General features: G+C 50.7%; 2 protein-coding genes and 1 long non-coding RNA gene across 4 annotated transcripts in view; 2 read left to right on the top strand and 1 right to left on the bottom strand.

The window, feature by feature from the left end:
* LOC103349392 (phorbol-12-myristate-13-acetate-induced protein 1) overlaps window positions 1-18193 on the top strand; it is a 32568-nt gene extending 14375 nt beyond the window's left edge. The window contains exons 1-3 of one of the 2 annotated variants that reach the window (XM_008261422.4): window positions 14206-14424; window positions 16545-16691; window positions 17516-18193. In XM_008261422.4, the coding sequence (XP_008259644.1) occupies window positions 14367-14424; window positions 16545-16691; window positions 17516-17622 (312 nt within the window). In that variant the 5' untranslated portion in view covers window positions 14206-14366 and the 3' untranslated portion in view covers window positions 17623-18193. Of the gene's footprint in view, window positions 1-14205; window positions 14425-16544; window positions 16692-17515 lie in introns of those variants that run through there. The other variant, XM_070050092.1, reaches the window with a different exon arrangement.
* On the bottom strand, window positions 1012-13769 carry LOC108177148 (uncharacterized). The gene is made up of 2 exons (XR_007921432.2): window positions 13630-13769; window positions 1012-1727 (listed from the first exon to the last, which is right to left on the bottom strand). It is a non-coding gene; the product is annotated as an uncharacterized lncRNA (long non-coding RNA).
* A 2690-nt stretch (window positions 18194-20883) lies between the features above and the next one.
* LOC127492278 (phorbol-12-myristate-13-acetate-induced protein 1) lies at window positions 20884-23528 on the top strand. Its single transcript, XM_051851169.2, has 3 exons — window positions 20884-21137; window positions 21936-22082; window positions 22905-23528. Exons 1-3 carry the CDS (start codon window positions 21080-21082, stop codon window positions 22982-22984), a joined length of 285 nt encoding a protein of 94 aa, XP_051707129.2. The 5' UTR covers window positions 20884-21079; the 3' UTR covers window positions 22985-23528.
* The last annotated feature ends 1649 nt before the right edge of the window (window positions 23529-25177 follow it).

Raw genomic sequence — 25177 nt, 5'->3', positions numbered from 1 at the left:
TTGCCTAAAACCACATCCCTGTGAGTGGCAATGCCAGGAGGTTCATTTGTCTCCAAATCTCTTGGAGCCTCTCTGACATCAAGCCACACCCCAAAACTATCTGAGACATTTCAAATGAGACTGAACTTAGAACTATACTCAGAGCAATGCCTGACTTAGTGAGGTAGGCTGGGTGGAAATTGCTGGTCAGAACCCTAACCCTTGGTCTTCCTTCAGTAACCTGGAGGAGTGCTGGGCTCTCTGCTCTGACCCCGGAGCAATGCAGAATGTAGAATGAACGCATTCCTACCCATCTCTGCTGGAGTCCAGAAGTGCTGTCTACCCTGCAGCCTGCATCCCCTGGCCTGGCATGAGTCCCTGATGCACCTGAGCATGTATTTTAAGCCATTCAGCCCAGGCAAGGCCTCTGCTGGAGGAAGAGGGTTTGCTTCCCAGCCTGTGTGCATCACGGGCACGGGATGCGTTAGAGGACCTGAGAGCATGTGTACACACGATTCTCCAAGCTCCGCTTTTGTCTCCTAGTTACTGCTGCCTGCTTCTTTTCCCCTGGAACGCTTGGCTGAACCAGCGATGAGTAACGACGAGGGGAGGGTGTGTGTGTGTGTGTGTGTGTGTGTGTGGACAGAGGAGGGTAGGGTTTGTTTACTCCCCGTGTTGAAAGCCAGTGAAAGGTCTTCCGAAGTAGCCAGTGTTCAATTCATGACTCAGCTGCAACAAAGCTCTAAGCCTTGGACACAGTGCTGGATGCTGACTTCCTTTTTTTCTACAGCGGGGACCAGAGCTTCCCTGCCCCCTGGGTGTCTGCAGGCATAGAGGGATGGAATCCACAAGTGAAGGAACTCAGAGGCTTTAGTACACTGTAGACTTGACTCCTGAGTTTTCTGTCTGTGAAAATCTTTGTCCCAGAGACACAGTTGCTAGAGTTTGCTGCAAATTTCTAATTATCTGTGTCTTACTTCCACTTCTCCTATATATCTTAATTGGGATAAAAGGAAATCATAATGTCATATGTGTGCGCAAATCTATACTTATTAAATACATAAAAATATTGAGTAACCCAGTGCCACATAAGACAGTGGTTGGTAGATGTTTGTATTTTTCACAGCAGTCACAGGTAGTGTAGACAATGCTGGTGTCATCTCCTGCAGGCTAGACTGTGCTTGTTGCAAGGGTGACTGTTACAAAGCGCCACAGTGGGGTGGCTACAAAGAGTGAATGTGTTGTTGCACACTTCTGGAGGCTGGCAGTCCCAAATCAAAGTGCTGGCAGGGCTGGTTCCTTGTGAGGGCTGAGGGGAGGAACCCATTCCACGCCTTTCTCCTCTCTTCTGGTGTTTTCCCGGGAACCTTTGGTGTTTTTGAACCCTCGAAGCATCACTCCAATGTCTGTCTTCATCTCCACCTGGACTTCTCCCTGTGTGTGTCTGTCTCTGTGTCCAACGACCCCTTCTGTATGGACATCAGTCATGTGGGATTATTGCCCACCCCCCAAAATCTCATTTTAACTCCACTTACAAAGACTCTGTTTCCAAATAAGGTCACAGTCATATACACTGGGTGTTAGGACTTTGTATTGATCAGCTTTCCTCACTGTAAGTAAAAGGCAGCCACAGATGACTCAGGCAGGAAGGAGGAGAATTTTGGCTGAGAGTCTTCATTATGTAGTCCAAGGTCGGTGGACCCCAGGGGTATGGTGGGTGGTGAGGCTGGAGAGTGGCAATGCAGAGCCTGTGACAAAGCAGAACAATGGTGAGGCAGGAAGCAGGGCGTGGGGCTGAATCAGACTGGGCTTTTGTAAGCAAACTGCTCAGGAGAACTTCTTGGGGAGCGCACTTAGGAGGCCTGCTTCTGAAAACCGCGGTGGGGCGAAGCTTGCACCCTCTCTGAGCCACCAGCCTATGACTTGGAAGATTAAATGTCTGCTGAACTTGGGGGCCAAACCTTCAAACCAGACATCAGCATCTTTCAGGTGGACACAGTTCAACCCGTCACATTCAAATCGTTTAACCCGGTTCCTGTACAGATGCCTTATACCCCAGGCTGTTTCAGAATCAGTTACTGCTTTCTGTTGTTTGTTTTTCTAGTACTATAGCATAGGACAGGCCTTGGGCGCAGTGGTTAAAATGCTACTTAGGATTCCTGCATCCCATGTCAGAAGGCTTCAGATCCAGTCCCGCTTGCTTCCAATCCGGCTTCCTGTTGATGGGCATCCGGGGAGGCACTGGGTGATGGCTCAGGTCCTTGTGTTCCTGACACTCTTGTGGGAGACCTGCATTGAATTCCTGGCTCCTGGCCTGAGGGCATTTGGAGCGTGAGTCAGTCATGGAAGATGTGTCTCTATATTTCTCTGCCTTTATTCTTCTTCATTTAAAGACTTATTTATTTATTTAGAAGACTGAATGACAGAGGGACAGAGAGAAGGAAGTCTTCCATCCACTGGTTTTCTCCCCAGATACCTGCAATTGCTGAGGCTGGAGCCAGGCTAAAGCCAGGAACACGAACTCAATCCCAGTCTCCCACATGGGTAGCAGGAATCCAAGTACTGGGGCCGTCACCCACTGCCTTTTAGGTGCAGTAGCAGACTCTCAGAAGGATGTGTGCAGTAGCTAGGACTTGAGCCAGCATTTCATTATGGGATGTGGATATCTCAAGTCCCAGCTGAACCACTGCACCACAATGCCCACCTCTTTCTGCCTTTCAGATAAGTAAACAGTAAACAAGAACTGCCAGGAACACAGGTACCTAAGAAATAAAAATTAAAGAACGATAGAGTTGTTTTGCCTGATATGGATGGAGGACGAGCCAACCATCCGGTAATCCTGAAACATTTGCTCATGTCTTGCTAGGTCCATTTCAGCAAAATGTTGGTATGAGCGATGGCACAAGGTGGAGCCATATGATTGCCACCATCAACAAGGTGCCACCCAGGGATACCTCCAGAGCCTGGCCACACCCAGTGCCAGTTGCAGAGCAACAGCTGGTGTCAGGAACTGGACTTCCAGTCTCAGAACGGGGACTGGCAAGAGAGAAGCAAGGGAATTTTGAGGTTGAGTGTTGGTCAGACAGCCGGCACCGAGGATAGCTAGCAATGGAGAAAACACAGGCCCCGTCTGGGAGATCACAGAGAAACTCATGTTTGAGCTGCAGTACCAATTAGTATTCAGAGCCAGACCTAGTGCAGAGGGAGGAAGGAAGGCAGGGAGGGAGGGATGGACGGACAGAGGGAGACAGAGGGAGGAAAGGGAGAGAAAGAGAAGGAGGCGTCCTTAAAACACCTTGGAGATGCTTGCTCACGGAACAAATATTCTGCTTCATCTCACAGAGGAAGAAACAGTGGCTCGGCAGTTTCCTGAGTTCCTCCAGTTCCCAGGAGCTGAACCAGGCATTCTAGCTGGCCCTTGACTGAGAGGGAAGCAGGCCTGTGTGTTCCGTATGTGTTGCTGTGCTCCCTAAGCCCGGACAGTGCTGTGGAAGTTTGAGACAACTTCTGAAGCACCTGCGGACAAATCTGCCTCAGCGAGGCAGCCAAGGGAAGGCGGGGGCATGAGACCCAGAGCTGGAGGCAGACGCAGCCCAGGTGGTCAAGGGGCGCCGGCCTTCCTGCCTGCCCCTTCATGAGTTTTGATTGGACTACTAAGGGTAACTCAGACCAATTAAGCGTCTAGGAGCCTATCCAAGCCACTTAACTCAGACGTGCTGAGGTGCCAACAGGCACGAGGCTTGTCTGTCCTTTACCACTGGGTTGGCACAGCCGGGTCTCCAGCAGGAGCCGAAAGTTTTATGGTGCACCATAACAAGCTGACTTTCAAGTCAGGGGTGAGATTTTCTCCTTGCAGTCAGGACAGCCATCACCGAGGCCTGCCCTGGCCCCGCACGTTGGGAGGCTGAGGTTAGGTCGTGCAAGCACAAGCGTTTTCTCACTCAGTGGAGGAAGCGCCTTTGTCTTGGGTAAATTTACGCACATGGACACGTTTAGCCTTTCTGTAGGAAATGTGAATATTTGCTGCTGGCTTGGCCTTTCCCTGTTGCAACTGTTGTTGCTACTGTAGTTTTTTTTTTTTTTTTTTTTGGACAGGCAGAGTGGACAGTGAGAGAGAGAGACAGAGAGACAGAGAGAAAGGTCTTCCTTTGCCGTTGTTTCACCCTACAATGGCCGCTGCTGGTGCATCACGCTGATCCGAAGCCAGGAGCCAGGTGCTTCTCCTGGTCTCCCATGGGGTGCAGGGCCCAAGGACTTGGGCCATCCTCCACTGCACTCCCTGGTCACAGCAGAGAGCTGGCCTGGAAGAGAGGCAATCGGACAGAATCCGTCGCCCCAGCCGGGACTAGAACCCTGTGTGCCGGTGCCGCAAGGCGGAGGATTAGCCTAGTGAGCTGCGCTGTTTTAAACTGATCATAATTTGGCTACAACTCACAATGCACTGAAAAAATAAATCCATGTGAATTACAGCTTCGGCTCAGCACATACACTTCTGGAGATGAAAATGCTTTAGAGAAAAACCGAAACTTGGCAGTGTTCACTTTTTTTTTTAAAAAAGATTTGTTTATTTACTTGAAGGCCAGAATTGCACACAGAGACAAGGTGAGGGAGAGGGAGGGGAAGTGGGAGGGAGGGAGAGGGAGGAGAGGGAGGAGAGAGAGGGAGAGGGAGAGGGAAGAAGGAGAGGGAGAGGGAGAGGGAAGAGGGGAGAGGGAGAGGGAGAGGGAAGAGGGAGAGGGAGAGGGAGAGGGAGGAGAGAGAGGGAGAGGGAAGAGGGGAGAGGGAGGAGAGAGAGGGAGAGGGAAGAGGGAGAGGGAGAGGGAGAGGGAGGAGAGAGAGGGAGAGGGAAGAGGAAGAGGGAGAGGGAGGAGGGAGTAAGGAGGCGGGAGGAGGGAAGAGGGAGAGGGAAAGGGAGAGGGAGAGGGAGAGGAGGAGGGAGGAGGGAGGAGGGAGAGGAGGAGGGAGAGGAGGAGGGAGAGGAGGAGGGAGAGAGAGGGGGCCTTCTATCTGCTGCTTCATTCTGCGGTTGGCCACAGCAGCCGGAGCTGCGCCGATCTGAAGCAGGAGCCAGGAGCTTCTTCCTGGTCTCCCATGTGGGTGCAGAAGCCCAAGAACTTGGGCCATTTTCCACTGCTTTTCGAGGCCATAGCAGAGAGCTGATCGAAAGTGGAGCAGCCAGGACTTGAACTGGCGCCCACATGGGATACCGGCACTGCAGGCGGTGGCTTTACTCACTATGCCCCAGCACCAGCCCAAGTGTTCACTTTTTGAGTACATGCATGGGAAGAAAATAATTTCCTTGCTTTCCCCACTATGCACAAGAGTGAGAACCCTCTCATTCTTCCCAAGGCTGCTATTTTGCAGAAAGACTTAGAGCAGAGAACAGCAATGAGAAGAATGCAGGCTTGTGATGATGAAGGAACGGGTTCTGGTTCTGGGACCGTGTGCTCCTTCCCTCCACCATTCACACCATCTTTCCCCACAGCATTCATGCTCATGACCCACTGTGCAGCAGTGAGGAGAGTAACATCACGGATAGCCCAGATCCCAGGTAAAACCTGCAACAGCTCAGGTTTGTATGTGGGCTCTGTGCTTCATAGGAGTTTCTTACAAAACCCTCCTGACACAGATTTAGGCTTCCTAGGCCACGGCCATGCGCTGCAGGCGCTGAGCTGAGCTGAGCACAGCAGCGCGCATTCCCACATCTGTGCTGAGGGAGGTATGCAGTGTACTTGGCAGCACAGTGCATGAGGCTCCAGGCAAACAGAGTGAAGACAGAGGGCAATGGCTATGTGCAACTGTGCCACTCAGCTAAACCACTCAACTCCTTTTAAAAAATTATGTATTTATGACTTGAAAGACAGAATTACAGAGAGGCATGGGGGGGGGGAGAGAGAGAGAGTGTCTTCTACCTGCTGGTTCACTCCCCAAATGTCCACAAACACTTGAGCTGGGCCAAGTTTAAAAGCCAGGAGACAGGAGCTTCTTCCTGGTCTCCCACGCAGGTGCAGGGGCCCAAGCACTTGGGCCATCTTCTACTGCTTTCCCAGGCCACAGCAGAGAGCTGGATCGGAAGTGGAGCAGCCAGGAAATGAACCGGCATCCATCTGGGATGCTGGCACTGCAGGCAGCAGATTTACTTGCTAAGCCACAACCAGGCTCCTGTATTTTCATTTTAAAAACATTCATTCGTTAAATGTGAACGTCCAAAATAGCTCATAAGTTTGGCATTTCTTTTTCCCAAAATGAGAATTTACAGAATTGAAGGATAACACCGTGAATATACGCTTCACCAAATCACCATGGTTAACATTTATATTCATCAAATAAAAGTTAAAAAAAATCTACTCAACATGGATTAAAGACCTAAATCTATGACCCGACACCATCAAATTATTAGAGAACATTGGAGAAAACCTGCAAAATATTGGCACTGGGAAAGACTTCTTGGATAAGACACCAGAGGCACAGGCAGCCAAAGCCAAAATTAACATTTGGGATTGCATCAAATGGAGAAGTTTCTGTACTGCAAAAGGTACAGTCAGGAAAGTGAAGAGGCAATCGACAGAATAGGAAAAAATATTTGCAAACTATACAACAGATAAAGGATTAATAACGAGAATCTACAAAGAGATCAAGAAACTCCACAACAACAAAACAAACAACCCACTTAAGAGATGGGCCAAGGACCTCAATAGACATTTTTCAAAAGAGGAAATCCAAATGGCCAACAGACACATGAAAAAATGCTCAGGATCACTAGCAATCAGGGAAATGCAAATCAAAACCACAATGAGGTTTCATCTCACCCCAGTTAGAATGGCTCACATGCAGAAATCTACCAACAACAGATGCTGGCGAGGATGTGGGAAAAAAGGGTTAAGCCACTATGGAAGTCAGTCTGGAGATTCCTCAGAAACCTGAATATAACCCTACCATACAACCCAGCCATCCCACTCCTTGGAATTTACCCAAAGGAAATTAAATTGGCAAACAAAAAAGCTGTCAAGCTGTCTGCACCTTAATATTTATTGCAGCTCAATTCACAATAGCTAAGACCTGGAATCAACCTAAATGCCCATCAACAGTAGACTGGATAAAGAAATTATGGGACATGTGCTCTATAGGATACTATACAGCAGTCAAAAACAATGAAATCTGGTCATTTGCAACAAAATGGAGGAATCTTGAAAACATCAAGCTGAGTGAATTAGTCAGTCCCAAAGGGACAAATATCATATGTTCTCCCTGATTGGTGACAACTAACCGAGCAACAAAAAGGAAACCTGTTGAAGTGAAATGGACGCTATGAGAAATGGTGACTTGATCAGGCCTTCCCCTGACTGTTGATGAACAACTTAATACTTTATCAACCTTTTAGTATTTTTTTTGTTCTACTTAATACTATTGGTTGAACTCTGTAATTAATGCACAACTTAACTGAAAAGTGATCCCTGTTAAATATAAGAGTGGGAATAAAAGAGGGAAGAGATGTATAATTTGGGACATGTTCAATCTCAAATTGACTTGCCCCAAATGGTAGAGTTAGAAATGTGCCAGGTGATTCCAACTCAATCCCATCAAGGTGGCATGTACCAATGCCATCTCACTAGTCCAAGGGATCAATTTCTGTTCACAATTGATCATAATGATAGGACTAAGAACCAAAGGGAGCACATAAACAAGAATAGTGTCTGCTAATACTAACTGATAGAATAAAAAAGGGAGAGAACCATCCAACATGGGAAGCGGGATGCACAGCAGACTCATAGAATGGCAGATGTCCTAAACAGCACTCTGGCCTCAGAATCAGCCCTTAAGGCATTCGGATCCAGCTTGAAAAGCCCAGGAGAGTACTTCAGGCATGGAAAGCCAAGGCACTATGGCAAAAACAAAATGACCTAAATGAAAGATCTCTGCAAGTGAGATCCCAGTGGAACGAACAGGTCATCAAAGAAGGAAGTACCTTTCTCTGAAGGGAGGAGAGAACTTCCACTTTGACTATGACCTTGTCTAAATAAGATTGATGTCGGTGAACTCAAAAGGCTTCCATAGCCTTGGCAACTCATGACAAGAGCCTGGGGTGATTACTGATGCCATAAACAAGAGTGTCAATTTGTTAAGTCAACAACAGGAGTCACTGTGCACTTACTCCTCATGTAGGATCTCTGTCCTAAATTTGTTGTACATTGAGATTTAATGCTATAACTACTACTCAAACAGTATTTTACACTTTGTGTTTCTGTGTGGGTGCAAACTGTTGAAAGCTTTACTTAATATATGCTAAATTGATCTTCTATATACAAAGAGAATTGAAAATGATTCTTGATGTGAATGGGAGAGAGAGAGGGAGAGGGGAGTGTTTTGGGTGGAGGGAAGTTATGGGGGGGAAAAAGCTATTGTAATCCATAAGCTATACTTTGGAAATTTATATTCATTAAATAAAAGTAAAAAAAAAAAGAAAAAAAAAAAGAAAAAAAAATTTCACTACTGTTTGTCTTTCTCCATTCTCTCTCTCTCTCTCTCTCTCTCTCTCTCTCTCTCACACACACACACACACACACACATTCTTTTAAAAAAATTATTTTCATCTACTTTCATCCATGGTTCCCACCCCAAGTACCTCTAACAGCCAAAACAGGGCCAGGCTGAAGCTGGGAGCCAAGAACTCCACCTGGGTCTCCCACCTAAGTGGCAGGGACCCAAGCACAGGGGTCATCACTTGCGCCTCTTAGAATCCATTCACAGGGGGGCCGGCGCTGTGGCGCAGTGGGTTAATGCCCTGGCCTGAACTGCCGGCCTGCCATATGGGCGCCAGTTCAAGACCCGGCTGCTCCATTTCCTGTCCAGCTCTCTGCTATGGCCTGGGAAAGCAGTAGAAGATGGCCCAAGTGCTTGGGCCCCTGCACCTACGTGGGAGACCAGGAAGAGACTCCTGGCTCCTGGCTTCGGATTGGCACAGCTCCGGCCATTGCAGCTATCTGGGGAGTGAACCATCAGATGGAAGACCAATCTCTCTCTCTCTCTCTGCCTCTCCTCTTTCTGTGTAATTCTGACTTTCAAATAAATAAATAAATCTTAAAGAAAAAAAAGAATCCATTCACAGGAAGCTGAATCAGAAGCAGAGTCGCTGGGCTCTCCTGGGCTGGGGGCATCCCAAGTGGCACCTCAGCCAGTGTACCACAAGGCCCAGCACACTTATTATTCCCCTTGCTAAATCGTGAGATACTCTGATCTTCTGTTGGGCACTTTGTAGGGGATTACATCGATTTCTCAATGGTTTGGGTGTAGCTATTGTGAGTGGGATTTCTTTCTTGATTTTTCTTTTGCAAGAACACTGTGGTGATGAAATGCCGCCTTTTGTGTGTGTGTTGACTTTGTATCCTGTGACCTTACTGAATTGGTATCAGTTCCCATAGCCCTTGGTGGCATGTCGAGGGTATGTAGGACATCACACATACAAATGTGAATATTTTGCCTCCTCCTGTCCAATGCCAATGCCATTTGTTTCTTTCACTTCCTTAATTGCTCTTGCTAACACTTCAGCCCTAGATAGAATGAGAGTGGTGAAAATGGGCTTCCTTGTCTTATTCCGGATCTGAGAGGAATGCTTGCAGTGTTTTGCTTTCAATGTGATATTGACTGTGGGTTTGTCACACATAACCTTGATAATTTGAGATATGTTTTGAGATATCTGTTAAGGCACTTATACCTTATAAAGGTTGTGTTCAGATATTAAATTTTTTTCAGATTTTGAAATGTGGGTGTATGTTACACTAATAGAAACTCAATTTACTTTTAAGTTCTTTCAAAGCATTTACTGAAAAAATGCTGAGTTGTGAGAGGGAGGTGTGGAGAGTGTGTCCCACCACAACTTCCACTGAACACCATGTAGGATACACACATTTCCTGGATGACAGGTGTCATAAATCTGTTCCCTCAGAGGGCAACCGATGTATTCCTCACTCAGTCTACACTGTTCCTGAGGTTTAATTCAAGCTGCCAGGTTTATGAAGGTTTGCAGAATGCAATGGGATGAAAAAATGTTTCCATAGAAGATTTTTAAAAATTTAAAGGCAACTTATAAAGGGAAATGTTGGGGTTGAATTACGGAGCCCCAGAGATATATAAAGTCCTGGTCCCAACCTTCCACCTTGTGAAGGTCACTTTACTTAGAAGCAGGGTCTTTGCAGAGCAGTAAGTCAAATGCAGTCCTACTGGCTTAGTGCAGTTGCTGTATTGCAACAACAATGTCTTCCTAAGAGGGAAGTTCAGATGCAGGCTCACAAGGGAGAAGGCCATATGCACACAAAAGCAGAGGTTCCGGGAAGCGTTGACAAATGACCACCGCAGGCAACACCAGCAGCTGAGAGAGGCAGGAAGACCCCTCACGGGTCTCAGAGAGGGTACGGCCTTGCCAACAGCCTGCCTTTGCACTTGAGCCTCCGGAACTATGAGAGACATTTTTCCACTGCTTCAAGCCACCAGCTCGTGGTATTTTCTACAACAGCCCTAGGACTGAGTGTAGGATAGGATATTAACCACATGTATGGTGGGAAAGTAACAACCTGAGACATGCTTTAGCAGGAGGTGGTCCTACCCTGGACAGGAAACGTGGGAATTCTCAGAAGACAGGTTGCAACCGTGGCTGTCTTGGATGACAGTATCATGTCCTGTGAGAATTAATGTAATAGCTTCAAATGGCAGGGTCTTTGGGTTAAGCCTGCCTACGCAGCTCACACTGAGGCTGAGAGAATCCAGACCGCTGGAATCTACACTGTGATCATAGCACTCACCTGCTTAGAGCCCTCAGTGGGCCCCACTGGCTGCCCATAACAACCAGACTCCTCCAGTGGATTTCTGTACTCACCACTCCCTTCTCCCCACCTCACACTGCTGAATCCCCCTCATTCCCTGGGCCCCAAGGTTTCACAGAGTCCCAGCCAAGCCCTGGGGCTCTGTGTAGACGCTCTTCCTGCTCCTGGCCGCCCTGCAGTTCTGCAGCTGTCACAGATGCCTGGCAGAGCACCGTCGCACTGTTCCCTGCACTGGCTGCTTTACCATCTCTGCCCTCTCTGGCCTGGCTACTCAGTGTCCACTCACCAGAGGCATCACCATCACCAGTTCACCCAAGATGCAGAGGCCTGGGGTGGGCATTGTGGCCTAGCAGGGGAAAGTGATGCTTGGAAAACATATATCCTGTGGCAGAGCTCCTGGTTCCAGTCCCAGCTACTTTGCTTCCAATCCAGCTTCTAGTTCATGTGAATCCTAGGAGGCAGCAGGAGCTTGGGGCACCGCAACCTATGTGGCAAGCATGGATGAAGTTCCTGGCTGTTGTGGGTATTTGTGGAGTAAACTACATGATAGAAGTTCTCTTTCTCCCTCCCTCCCTCCCTCCCCCCTCTGATTTTTACGTAAAATATATAAACATTTGTTTAAAAAATGATGCGGAATCTCAGGTCCAACCAGAGCTCCAGGACCAGTCTGCACATCAAGAATGTACTCAAGTGATTTCTTGTTAAAGATTTATTTATTTATTTGAAAAGTACAGTGACACAGAAAGAGGAAGAGACGGAGAGAGAAAGACTTCTTTCCCTCTGATTCATTCCCCAAAAGGCCACAATGGCAAGGTTGGGCCAGGCCGAATCCAGGAGTCACAAACTCCATCCAGGTCTCCCATGTGGGTGGCAGGCCCCAAGTACGTGGGCCACTGTGGGGAGCAATCCGGACTGGACTGGGTTGCTGGAGTTAAGACTTATTCTATGCATCTGCTCTCCCACGGTGTGGCGCTGGGAGAGAAGTAAACAGCTTCTACACAGCTGCCTCCAGTTCAGCTAATGAACTGTAGGACTTGCTCCTGATTGGAGGAGAGCAGCGTACTTGGCGTGTGGGCAGCCGAGTTGGGATTGGCAGAGGAGGACTATAAAGGAGGAGAGAGACGGCATGCACCAGGAACATCTATGGGGAACATCTAAGGGGAGCATCTAGCTGAAGGAACACCTGTGCAGCCCCCGAGAAGAGCCGGCCGGCGGTGTGCCGCTCCCCTGCGGAAGTGGGGAATGTGGCCAGGGGGAACTGCCCTTCCACGGAGGTGGAAGGGATAGTAGCCAACCCGGGAAGAACCAGCAGCAAACCCGGGGAGGGCCGAGCAGACGAAAGAACAGCGCAGGGTCCTGTGTCGTTCCTCCACGAAGAGGGGGAGCGACATAATGGTGCCGTGACTCGGATATGAAGCCTAGGCAGGGTTTAGTGTCGTTCCCCCACGAAGACGGGGAGCGACAGGCCACCATTCAGGACATTCCCAGGTGCCTTAGTGGGGAGCTGGGCTGGAAGCAGAACAGCTGGGACAGGAACTGAGGACCCCTATGGGATGTGGGCGTTACAGCAGGGGGCTCACCTGCTGGGCACCAACAAGGACCTCTGAAGTGATCCTCAAGCACAGGACGTTAGTGAGGTCCCTGTCCTTCTATGGTGGGAAGGACCGTGGAGGCAGGGTGCACTGTCTTCCCATAGCCTAGCACAATGGCTACCTTAAAATAGATATTTAACAGAAGGCAGCATCAGATGAATTTCCTGTTACCAAACATGCGCTATAGAAATAAACCAAGTCCCTCTTTATTACAATTACCAAAATGAGGTCCGCAGCCTGAATATTTCACCACAGGCTTCCTCTAAACACCACCTCCTGTATCACAATAATGTTCAGCAGTCCAATTCCATTTTCTTCATAAATGCATGAATGACTATTACTAATCATGCTTGTTTCATGTAACTTTAATAACACTCTAAGCCACAGCACAGACATGGGCAGATCTGCACTGTCATTTCCTATTTGGCCCATCAGGAGGATCAGCTAGAGACAGTTTTAAAAGCGGTCATCGTCACCAGTCCCTCCCCCTTTGTTTCCCATACAGATTAGTAGGGGGTTCTACTGCTTCCTGAGAGTTATTTCCATTATTTTCTCACTTCAGTGGCCAAGATATCTTTATGACTGTATTTTTCAAGCCCAACATTAAATGATACACGACTTTTCTACAGGAAGACAATTAAGAAGAGCTTTGCACATTGGGCTCCTAATTCCCTAAAACGTACGTTAGATGTGAAAAAAGCAGTCGATGGAGCGAGCACTGCCAGTCCACAGTCACCCAGCTGGCTTGGCCCATCCTGCAGCCCACCTCTGGCCTCTTCTCTCCTTTCTCCCAGCAAGTGGAATTTGCCATCCCCCAAAAGCCACACAGTCACAACACCGTGTACCTCCCAATGCTGCGTCCATCTGGTGCTCCAACATCATCATCCTCAGCTGTTGATCCTCACAGGATACACACTGTCCCTGGGGTGGTGACTGCCTGGTCAGTGCTGTCGCTCCCTGTGGGCCTGGGCTCCCTGCCTGTGGGAATTCAGGGATAGGATTTGATCTACGCAAACCTCAGGTTCTGCACCTGCAAAGCGTCCGGGGCTGTTTTGAGGACAGAGTGAAAGAGAGCCACAGCCTGTGGCACAAGGCAGCCCCACAAGACCGCCGGCTGCGCAGCCTGGCACCGCCTCTGCTCCCTAGGCCAATGCCTGGCCTGGAGCCACAGGTCCGCAGCTTCACCCGACTTCGCCTTTCGAAAACCAGGGCCCTGCACCTGCCCAGCGCCGCACACTCACCCTCCCCGCGGGGACCCACGCTTCTCCGTCCTGGCGCAGGGCTCCGATCCGGAAGTCTCGGTTTAGAAGTGAGTCCTGTGTGGAGCTGGTTGTTTATCCACGGCCGCTGGCGTCTTCTCTGCGGTTCCTAATGCCCGCTTCTCTCCCGTCTCTGCCACTCGCTGCCTCGCCCTGAGTCGCTAAGGGCCAAAGGCCGAGGAGGACGCGGCGCCAGGCCTCTCGCTGCCCCTACCTGTCCCTGGAAAGCCCTGGTCCCCGCGACGCGGGCAGTGGGTCCCAGGTCCGGGTCTGCCTGCGGATCCTTAACGCGCAGCGCGCCCGCGTTCTAAGGCCGTAATTTTGAGGCTGAGCAGGGTCTGCCCCGTCTTCCCCCGCGCCGCGTCCCTGCTGCGTTTCGGCGCCACCAGGCGACTCCGAGGTCCGGGTAGGCAGGGCGCGGTAGCGGCGGCTCCCCACGACTCGCCGCTAGCAGCGCGGGCGCGCGTGGGGCGGGGCCTGGGTTTAGGCTTCTCTACGTCACGGGAGGCGGAGTCCCTGCAAGACCTGGCGGGCTCCAGGCTCCCTGGCGCGCTCAGTCCTCTCCGGATCCCCAGGGCCGCCGGTGCGGTGCGTGCGCTCACAGTTCCGCTCTCCTCGCGCGCCCTAGCGCCAATCCCCGCGCTCGTCGCGCACCCTAGCGCCGGATCCTAAAAGAGTCCCCGGCACCAGCAGAGCACTTCTCAGCGGTCCTCTTGACCATGCCCGGGAAGAGGGCGCGCAAGAGATCTCAATCGAGTCCGAAGCGAGCGCCAGCAGGTACAGTCCGGTTGCGGTGCGCGGAGACCCTGGCCGGGCGAGGGTCGGGCAAAGGTCTCATCGAGGCGGGGTCGGCGGCTCCTGGGGCTCCGACTCCAAGGTCGGGCCAGGTTGGCGTCTTGGCGCGCGCCTCCTGTACGCCCCCTGGTAGTTCTGCGGGGGATTTTCCCCGGACGATGGCCGCGGAGGCTGGCGGGCTGGAGAGCGGGGCTGGGCTTTGGCGTGCGGAGCAGCAGGCTGTTCCCCTTTCTCCCCCGCGTGCGCTTCCCCGCGGCCACTGGGAGGGAACGAGCAGGCGAGGCGGCTGCCCCGATGCGAAGTCGCCTTCCTCGCACGGAGGGGCGGGCGATGCTGCGGGACCCCCTGGCCTCTGGCGGAGACCCCTGGGGTCCCCGGGTGCACTCATCGCTGCCCCGTTCCGACCTGCACCGCCGCTGCTCCACGCGAGACTGATGGCGGCTTCAAGCCACCTCGCCGTCACTCGCGTGTGGAGGAGCCCAGAAGTCGTCTGAGTTCAGAGGACAGCGGTATAGACAACGAGATTGTGCGGGACGGGGATGCGGATTGGGGAGTGTGTTGGACCCCGGAGGTTTTTCACTCACATCTCGCCCGCTGCACGCCCGTCCCGCATCGGCAGTGTCCCTGCGCTTGAGGTTCACCCTCTCTGCCCCCGCGTTCCATGGGTCCCATCTGATGGGACGTCAGGAGCTGAGGGCTCCGCTGGAAAGCAGGCGACGCCCTGGGCAGGAAGTCGGAGCCGCTGAGGAGCTGATGAGTCAGCTGACCATGGCCCCTTTTGTGCGGAGCGCACTGGCGTGCGTAGGGAGTGGTGTGTTGCAGAGGTGGCCCTGGCCAGACTGGCACCGGGCTGCTGTCGCCTGGCTGGAGACTGCGTTGCTCGATGTTTGTAACGTCCCGATTCCCGACCGTGCTTCCCAGACATAACCTGTGCATAGCATCCTCAGATCCCGCTGCGTCCCTGGGGACCCTGGACAGCAGAGAGCCCATCCTGAATTCGATTAGATGCAAGTCCGCTTCCAAGTATAATAGAAATCAAAAAATTCAGCGAACCTTTGGGAGCCATTGTGTGCCTTTTTGGGTGAAAGAGTTTTTCCTCATAGGACTTGCGAAATTCCTATGCTGAGTGGAGCATTCGAAGAAGACGAAGAAGATGGTTAATAGAATGTAAATACCTCTCACGGTTAATAGAATGTAAATACCTCTCAAGATGCTGCACCTGTAGCCCATAAAGAAGGACATTTTAAGAGACTTACTCAGTCTTTGGCTAGTGATTTGTAAGGAATAAACTCAGTTCATGTGGAGAGGGAAATTAGTTTAAAAGCTTACTATGTAGTTACAGTTTTTATTTATCTTGAACATAAGTAGGAGGTTTGCATTGTCTGCTTACAAAATGGACAGGATAATGTGAATTTTCATGGTCATGATCTTGAAGTGGATAAAAAGACCTCGAATAAATCATGGTTTAGAAAAAATAGTGATTAGTATATTCACTTACTGCAAAAGAATACTTGGAATTTAGGTTGTAGGCATTGTTGTCTTTAAAACAGGCTTTATCATGCCTAAGCTCTTAAAAAGTAGTAAACAGGTGATTAAACATCACTTAGTTTTTGCTTAACTCTTCTCAAGGCAGGCAGTGAGTTGGTGCTCACTGGGCTTGCAGACATAAGTGGGCTTTGAGTAAAATGTCAATTTAGAAATTATATTGGAGAGTATAGATTAATTTTGGAAGGAGATTTTTCTGATTCCTTTATGAGAAATATAAAAAATTTTCATGAGGAAAATAGCAAATTTTGATTCATCTATTAATGAAGGTTCTATCTAAACTATGATTTACTGAGCCCTTATTCTTAGCCTTAGCTCTCTTATCCGTGTGCATGTGTGTGTGCGTGTGTGTATATGTGTGCATGTGTGTGTGTGCGCCCACACACACGTGCACCTATTTTCAGCAACATTGGTAGTGAAAACAGGTGCATATGAAACTGAAGTGAAGTGACGCCTCTGGGATGTTTAACTTGCCGCTGGATGTGCCTATGAGAACGGTTGCCAGTAACCATTTGGAACCTTCTCAATGCTCATCTCCAGTTGTGCGTTCCTTGTAGAGCTGGAAGGTGGCTGTGGCGCTCAGCTCCCCGGAACGGGACTGCCCCTCCCCGTGTCTGCGGAGTTTTCAGCAGTGGCCCTGGCGGAGAAGTCTGGGAAGAAGGCACAGAAGAACGCCCAGCCAAGGCCGGCGCGCCCTCTGTCGGGTACTAGCCCCGCCGCCCCGGGAGAGCCCTGGGTGCCCTAACCTGTCAGCCCAGGGGGCAGGGTCTAAGTTGTGGGAGGTCAATGTAGGGCCAGGTTTGCGCCCTGGCGCGTGCCTCAGGGACCCTCCAGGAAGTTTTCTCTGGGGCAGCGGGCGGTGGCAATGGAGAGGGGCTTGGCCCCCAGTGTTCTTTCCCCCACCTCCCCGCATTCCCCACTCTATTCTGGCAGGCTTCAGGACAGTCCCCTCACCTCCTCTCCCCTAGAGACATCCCATCAAAGGCACAGGCCACCTGCTAAGGGGTTTAGGAGGAAGGGCCTGAGGCTGTGGGTTGGAAGTGTGGGTGGGTCATGGTGGTGGTACCTGAGCCCTTGGCAGGATGTCCGGAGCTGGGCCCAGGTGAAGGGAGTGGTGCCCCGCACAGGTGATGTCCCGTGCTGGCCAGAGCTCTGAGAGATCCAACCTGTGCACAGCATTCCAGTGCTGCTCACTGAGCTCCAGAGGACAGAGCACTGCTGTCCTGCACACCTCGCTCCTGAGAACAACAGCCAACAGGTGTCCTTCCCCAGTTCATTAGCTGTCAACCCATTTATAGGTGTGTGACAGCAATCCAGACATTCAGGACACACTGGGGGTACTTCCTACCTGTTTTGGTGAAAGGGATCAGTTTTCCTTATCTCAGTTCGGGGCTGCCAAAGCCATGGGTGGATGGAATGGCAGGATGCCCTGGGATATTCAGCCTGTCACTTGGATGGCTGTCTTAACCCTTGCAGGTACAGCTGGGAGTACTGCCCATGTTAACATGGGTATTTTGCTTTTTCTTAGAGCTGGAAGTCGAATGTGCCACTCAACTCAGGATCATCGGAGATAAACTGGATTTGCGCAGAAAACTACTGAATCTCATATCTAAGTTCTTCAACTTCGTCCCCTGACATTTTTCTGTGCTATTTGCTGGACAGACAACTTTTTTTTAAAAAATACCATTTCCCCATCTTGTGCAAGTTTCATCACTTATAGGAGACTGCATTATCACTGAGAAGACTGTGGATGATCATTTGTGAGCTTTGAGATGCATTTGGAAAAGGATATGGAAGGACTGGCTGCCGCCACCTGCACTGTTGGCTCCCTATGTGGGTACCAATTTGAGTCCTGGCTGCTCCACTTCCAATCCAGCTCTCTGCTGATGTGCCTGGGAGAGCAGCAAGTCCCTGGGCCCCTGTACCTACGTGGGAGACCTGGAAGAAGACCCTGGCTCCTGGCTTCAGATCAGCCCAGCTCTGGACATTGTGGCCATTTGGGGAGTGAACCAGCAGATGTACCCATGTGGGAGACCCAGAAGAAGCTCCTGGCTCTTGACTCCTGGCTTCTGATCAGCCCAGCTATGGGCCATTTGGAGAGTGAACCAGCAGATGGAAGATTCTGTCTTGTCTCTGTCTCTCTCTCTTTCTCTCTATAATTCTGCCTCTCAAATAAATGATCTTAAGAATAAAAAGAAAAGAAAAAGAGGTGGAAAATGTTATAAAGAGTTTCGGGTAGACATTTCTGAGAAACCATTTTTGGAAATGTGAGAACGTAAACCAGTTGTTGAAAGGAAGAATGTCAGAGCCTTGATAGTAGGAGGGTAACTACTGCTGCATTTCTTTTGTTTAGAAAATTGTTCTAGTGGCTTTTTTCTTGTTGGTGGTATCTCCAGTGTTTTTGCTGAAGGTTGCTGCCCAGCCTGGCCTGAGAGCAGCTGAGAGATGACTGACAGGGCAGGAGAGAGAGTGCAGTGTCTTTGCTTTGTCTAGCACAATGTGTATTTCTTGATGTTTATATATTATCTAGATACAAAGAAAAATTTCATTCTCAGAACACTGAATATCATAGTGAATGCTGATTTCCTACGTCACTACAGAAGGTAAAATAATTTGATAATTCATTTGTTTTGACTTAAATCGATTTGTTCCTGTTCCGATGACTTTTCACTTAATGTGTTCCAGTGGGGATTCATAGAAAGTATGGAAAACTGGAAAATAACTTTGAAAAGAATTGAAAACAAGTACACAAGAGTTACCTCTTAGCAGTAGAACTCTTACAAATTTAATATTAAATGATAAAGAGTAGGATTTGTTTTTTATAATCAGCGATAATAGGAACAGGACTCAATCCTAAGTAATTTAATTGAGATTTAGTAAAACAAGTACTCAGTTATAAAAATCTGTAAAATGCATTTTGCCACCTGGCTATGCTATGAAAACTGATCTTTCAGGAGAAATTATGAATATTTTCACAATTGCAATATAATGTTCTTTAAAAGGGAAAAGATTGGAGCTGCTAAGGTGGTCCAGCGGGTTAAGCTAGTGCCTGCAATGCCTGCATCCTATATGGGTGCTGATATGAATTCCAGTGGCTCTACTTCCAATCTAGCTCTCTGCTAATGTGCCTGTGAAAGCATTGGAAGGTAGCCCAAATACTTGGGCCAATGCACCCATGTTGGAGACCCGGATGGAGTTTCAGGCTCCTGGCTGGGGCCTGGCCCAGCCCTAGCCACTGTGGTCATTTGGGGAGTGAAAAGGCAGATGGAAGATTCTGTGAGTGTGTCTTTCTTTTTCTCTGGTTCCTTCCCTCCCTTCCTCCCATCCTTTGTGTGGGCTTTACTCTTCCTTTAATTCTGCCTTTCAAATAAATAAATCTTATAAAACAAATAGAAGTCATGCAGCTGCCTTGGCCCACTCTGCATCTGGCCTCCTGCCCCTCTCTCCTTCTTTCCCCCAGCAGGTGGAATTTCCCATCCCCTAAAAGCCACAGTGTACCTAATGTTTGTATCTACCTGTTGGCTGCACACACAAACACCCTACATCAGTCTCAAAACTAAGCTGTTTGAAGTCAAGAGTGGTTTATTCCATGCTTATAGACCTGTCTATACCTTCTGCAGGGCCCTGAAAGAAATACACATTTGCTAGTTTGTGGCCATTGCATGATTTAAGACAAACAATGTCTATTGCGTGCAGATAATGCAGGTGAGAAAGGCAAGCAGCAGGTTGTGTTCTGGGGAACAGGAGCTGCCAGGGCTGTGGAGGAGGGGCTTGACCACATCTGAACTACTCTGCACATCTGCACAGTGGACCCCAGGTTGTCAGGCCCTAGGACTTGCCCAGAACAGTGAACTCAAGGCTTCTAATGCAGGCTTCTCGATTTTTCCACCGTTGGTAACCCATCAGAGGTTCACAAACCTGCTGCAGACCAACGCTGTGCCCCAACGGGAAGCACAGCCTGAACTGCACAGGTCAACAGAAGACCATGCGCTGTCCAGGGAGTCCTCTGGTCACTGGGTCCACTGGTCACTGCTGGGTCAGTGCTGTGGCTCCCTGTGGGCCTGGGCTCTGAGGGCGTCAGCTCCCTGCCTACGTGGGTACTGCACCTCCAAGGCAGCCTGGGCTATTTCCAGGACAGAATGAGAACCTGAGAGCCACAGCGCTTGGCACAAGGCAGCCCCGCCTGCCTGCTGCGCAACCAGGTGCTGCCTCCATTCCCACACTGCCATCTGTGCCCACAACACTCCCGGAGTCTCCTGTCCCTGTACCCCCGAAAACCCGACGTCTCTTTACTAAAAACCAGGACCCGCACCCGCTGCCGCACTCACCCTCCCCGCGGGGACCCACGCTTCTCCGTCCTGGCGCTGGAATGGGAGCCCGAAGTCTCCGTTTAGAAGTGAGTCATGTCTGGAGCTGGTTGTTTCTCCAGGGCCGCTGGCCTCTCCTCTGCGGTTCCTAACGCGGGCTTCTCTCAGGTCTCAGCCACTCGCTGCCTCGTCCTGAGTCCCTTAAGGACCAATGGCCGAGGAGGATGCGGCGCCAGGCCTCTCGCTGCCTCCACCTGTCCCTGGAAAGCCTTCCCCTCCAGCCGCCCCCAGTCCCCGCGACGCGGGCAGTGGGTTCCAAGGCAAGGCGCTCCCTATGGATCCTAAAGCCCAGCGCACCCGCGTTCTAAGGAAGTAATTGTGGGGCTGAGCAGGGTCTGTGGTGCCCAGCGCCTCGCGTCCAGTTGCGTTTCCAGGACGCCTGGGTCTCCGCGGTCGCGGCACAGGCAGGACGCGATGGCCACGGCTCCGGGGGATCGCAGACTCTCCGCTAGCAGCGCGGGTGCGCGTGGGGCGGGGCCGTAGGCGGGGCCTGGAGTCTGGCTTCTCCCTGTCACCGGAGGCGGAGTCCCTGCAAGACCTGGCTGGCTCAGCGTGCCCTGGCGCTCTCGGCACTCTCCGGCTCCCCAGGGCGAACATTGCTGCGCGTGTGCTCACAGGGATCTTCGCACACCCTAGCGCGAGCATCTTATCACCGCGGGCCCTAGCGCCGGAGCCTGGAAGAGTCCCTGGCACCGGCGGCGCACGTCCCAGCGGTCCTCCTGACCATGCCTGGGAAGAGGGCGCGCAAGAGATCTCAGTCGAGTCCGAAGCGAGCGCCAGCAGGTACGGACCGGTTCTGGCTTGCGGAGACCCTGACTAGAGGGGGTCGGGGAGAAGGTCTTTTAGAGGCAGGGTCAGCCCTGGAGTTCGGGCTCAGACCACAAGAGCTCTAAGGTCTGGCCAGGTTGGCGCCTTGGCGCGCGCCACCTCTGTGCACCCAGGTAATTCCGCGGGGAATTTTCCCGGGATGACTTCTGGTCTCCTACACAGTCAGTGTGAGGACAGCAGCGGCGACGGTCCTGCAGCGCACGGCAGGCGTGCGGGTAGCGGGCTGTTTCCCCATTCATCCGTGTGCACTTCCCTGTGTCCACGGGGAGGAAACGTGAAAGCGAGGAGGCTGCCCCGAGGTGAAGTCGGACCGGGGATATAGTCCGGCTTCTCTATGTCACGGGAGGAGTCCCTAGGATACCTGGCTGGCTCATCGCGCCCCGTCGCGCTTAGACCATTCGCATTACCCGAGCCTGAGGTTGCAGGGGTGACTCCACAGCAGGCGCCCATCGCTCACCCTTACACAAGCCCCGCGCCTGGTCCTAGAAGATTCCCTAGCACCGGGTGCGCAGGGTCGGGCCAGGTTGGCGCCTTGGCGCGCGCCTCCAGCACGCGCCCAGGTAGTTCTCTGCGGGATTTCCCTGCACAGTATCTGCGCTCCCACACACGCGAGTATAGGACGCCGGCCCGCGAAACTGGCGTGCCCGCGGGCTGGGCATCGGCGTGCGGGGCAGCAGGCTGTCCCCACTTAGCTCCCGCCAGTCCCATTTGGAACCTTCTCAATGCTCATCTCCAGTTGTGCGTTCCTTGTAGAGCTGGAAGGTGGCTGTGGCGCTCAGCTTTCCGGAACGGGACTGCCCCTCCCCGTGTCTGCGGAGTTTTCAGCAGTGGCCCTGGCGGAGAAGTCTGGGAAGAAGGCACAGAAGAACGCCCAGCCAAGGCCGGCGCGCCCTCTGTCGGGTACCAGCCCCGCCGCCCCGAGAGAGCCCTGGGTGCCCTAACCTGTCAGCCCAGGGGGCAGGGTCTAAGCTATGGGAGGTCAAGGTCGGGCCAGGTTTGCAGCCTGGTCCGTGACTTAGGGACCCTCCAGGAAGTTTTCTCCAGTGCGGTGGGCAGTGGTATTGAAGTGGGAGCTGGTCCCCAGTGTTCTTTCCCCCACCTCCCCGCATTCCCCACTCTATTCTGGCAGGCTTCAGGGTAGCCCCCTCACCTCCTCTCCCCCAGAGAGATCCCATCAAAGGCACAAGCCACCTGCTAAGGGGTTTAGGAGGAAGGGCCTGAGGCTGTGGTTTGGAAGTGTGGTCAGGTCATGGTGCTGGTACCTGAGCCCCTGGCAGGATGTCCGGAGCTGGGCCCAGGTGAAGGGAGTGGTGCCCCGCACAGGTGATGTCCCGTGCTGGCCAGAGCTCTGAGAGATCCAACCTGTGCACAGCATTCCAGTGCTGCTCACTGAGCTCCAGAGGACAGAGCACTGCTGTCCTGCACACCTCGCTCCTGAGAACAACAGCAACAGGTGTCCTTCCCCAGTTCATTAGCTGTCAACCCATTTATAGGTGTGGGACGGGATCCAGACATTCAGGACACACTGGGGGTACTTCCTACCTGTTTTGGTGAAAGGGATCCGTTTTCCTTATCTCAGTTTGGGGCTGCCAAAGTTGTGGTTGGATGGAATAGCAGGATGCCCTGGGATATTCAGCCTGTCACTTGGATGGCTGTCTTAGCCCTTGCAGGTACAGCTGGGAGTACTGCCCGTGTTAATATGGATATTTTGCTTTTTCTTAGAGCTGGAAGTCGAATGTGCCACTCAACTCAGGATCATCGGAGATCAACTGGACTTGAGCAGGAAGTGCCGAATCTGGTAGCTAAGCTCTTTAGCTTAGTCACTTGACATTTTTTAGGCTAATGTTTTGAGCAACCTCTTTAAAAAAAAAAAAAAGAGCCATTTCCCCAGCTTGTGCAAGTTTCCTCATTTAAAGGAGACTTCATTATCACTGAGAAGACTGTGGAAGATCATTTGCATGCTTTGGGATGCCTTTGCGATGAGAGATGGAGGGGCTGGCTGCCGCCTGCTGGTTGGCATCACCTACAAGCACAGGTTTGAGTTCTGTCTGCTCAACCTCCGATCCAGCTCTCTGCTATGGCCTGGGAAAGCAGTGGAAGATGGCTCAAAGTCCTTGTGCCCCTGTACTCGAGTGGGAGTCCAGAGGAAGCTCCTGGCTATTGGCTTCAGATCTGCCCAGCTCCAGGCCTGTTGGCCATTTAGGGTGTGAACCCAGAGATGCACCTCCTGGGACACCTGGAAGACTCTCCTGGCTCGTGACTTCAGATTGGCCCAGCTCTCTCACGTCTCTGTCACTCTCCCTTGAAATGAATAAATCAATCCTTAAAAAAAAGAAAAGAAAAAGAGGTAGAATGTGTTATAAATGAGTTTTGCGTAGGCGTTTCTCAGAAGCCATTTGGGGATATAAGAACTTAAACCACTTGTTGTAGAATGGAGGAAACTTGAAATGCATGTCTTTGGCTTAGAAAATTGTTCCAGTGGATTCTGTCTGTTCAGCGTCCCTGTGTTTTTGCTGAAGGCTGCTGTCCAGCTGGTGTGAGAGCAGCTGAGAGGACTGACAGGGCAGGAGGGGTTCTGGCTGTGCTTTCTTTGGAGAACTCCAGCACAGCCTGTCGTACACTTGGTGTTCATATGTTGTCTTGATACAAAGAAAATTTCATTCTGGAAACACTGAACATCACAGTGAATGCTGACTTTCTAGGTCACTACAGAAGGTAAAATAGTTTGATAATTCATTTTGCAACTTAAGTCGATTGGTTGCTGTTCCGATGACCTTTCCCTTTATGTGCTCCTGTGGGGATTCCTAGAAAGTATGGAGAACTGGAAAAGAACTTTGGAAAGAATTGAATACAAGTACACAAGAGTTACCTCTTGGCTGTAGAACTCTTACAGATTGAATGTTAAATGATAACGAGTGCGGGATATTTTTATAACCAGGGTTAAGAGGAACAGGACTCAACCCTCAATGATTTAATCAAGATTTAGTTAAAAAAAAAAAAGTGCTCAGTTCTAACAAACTGTAAAATGCATTTCCTCGCCTGGTCAGTGTCTGTGCTCTGAAAGCTCATCTTCTAGGAGAAATTATGAATGTTTTCAAAATTGAATGCATTGTTCTTCAAAAGGGAAAAGATTGGGGCTGGTGTTGTGTTCCAGCAGATTAAGCTATGGCCTGCAATGCCAGAATCCAATATGGGTGCCTGTTCAAGTCCCAGTGGCTCCACTTCCAATCTGTTTCCCTCCAGTGTGCCTGGGAAAGCCTCACAAAATAGCCCAAACGCTTGGGCCCATGCACCATGTTGGAGACCAGATGGAGTTCCAGGCTCCTGGCATGGATCTGGCCCAGCTCTAGCCCCTGGGGACATTTGGGGAGAGTAAAGCAGATGGAAAATTCTCTGTGTGTCTCTCTCTGTCTCCCCCCATCCCTTGTGTGTGCTTTACTTTGCCTGTATCTATTCCTTTGAAATAAATAATTCTTAAAAAGTAAATGAAGAGAAATTATATTTCTGATATACAGTTAAAAGCCCATGTACATGAGAAGTCATCAAAAATTTGCATGGATTTCAAGTTATTTAGCACCAGAACCACTTAAACTTTTCATTCCATTTTCCATAATCTTTTGAGGCACTCCCATATATACACATACCTAAATGGATACCTGTATTGATTGTTTGCCTTAGAATAGTACATAGATTCTCAGAAGAGTTTCTTGAGTTGTGTGTGTGTGTGTGTTTTTCTGGGCTATGAACAGGAACTCAAATTACTCCATAATAAAGAAACAATCCTATTTAAAATGACAAATGATCCGAATAGATGTTTCTCAAAAGAAGACATACAAATGGCTAACTGGCATAGGAAAATGCTCTACATATATTACCAGGATGGCAAATTACACTCACAGTGAGGTACTGCCTCACTTGCCAAGTCAGCTATTCTCAAAAAAATGATGGGGCTGGTGTTGTGGCACAGTGGGTTAAGCTGCCACTGGCAACAGTGG

This window comes from Oryctolagus cuniculus, chromosome 10, assembly GCF_964237555.1.
Source record: "Oryctolagus cuniculus chromosome 10, mOryCun1.1, whole genome shotgun sequence".
Taxonomy (NCBI): domain Eukaryota; kingdom Metazoa; phylum Chordata; class Mammalia; order Lagomorpha; family Leporidae; genus Oryctolagus; species Oryctolagus cuniculus.
This window is presented reverse-complemented; position numbering and strand designations above follow the sequence as displayed.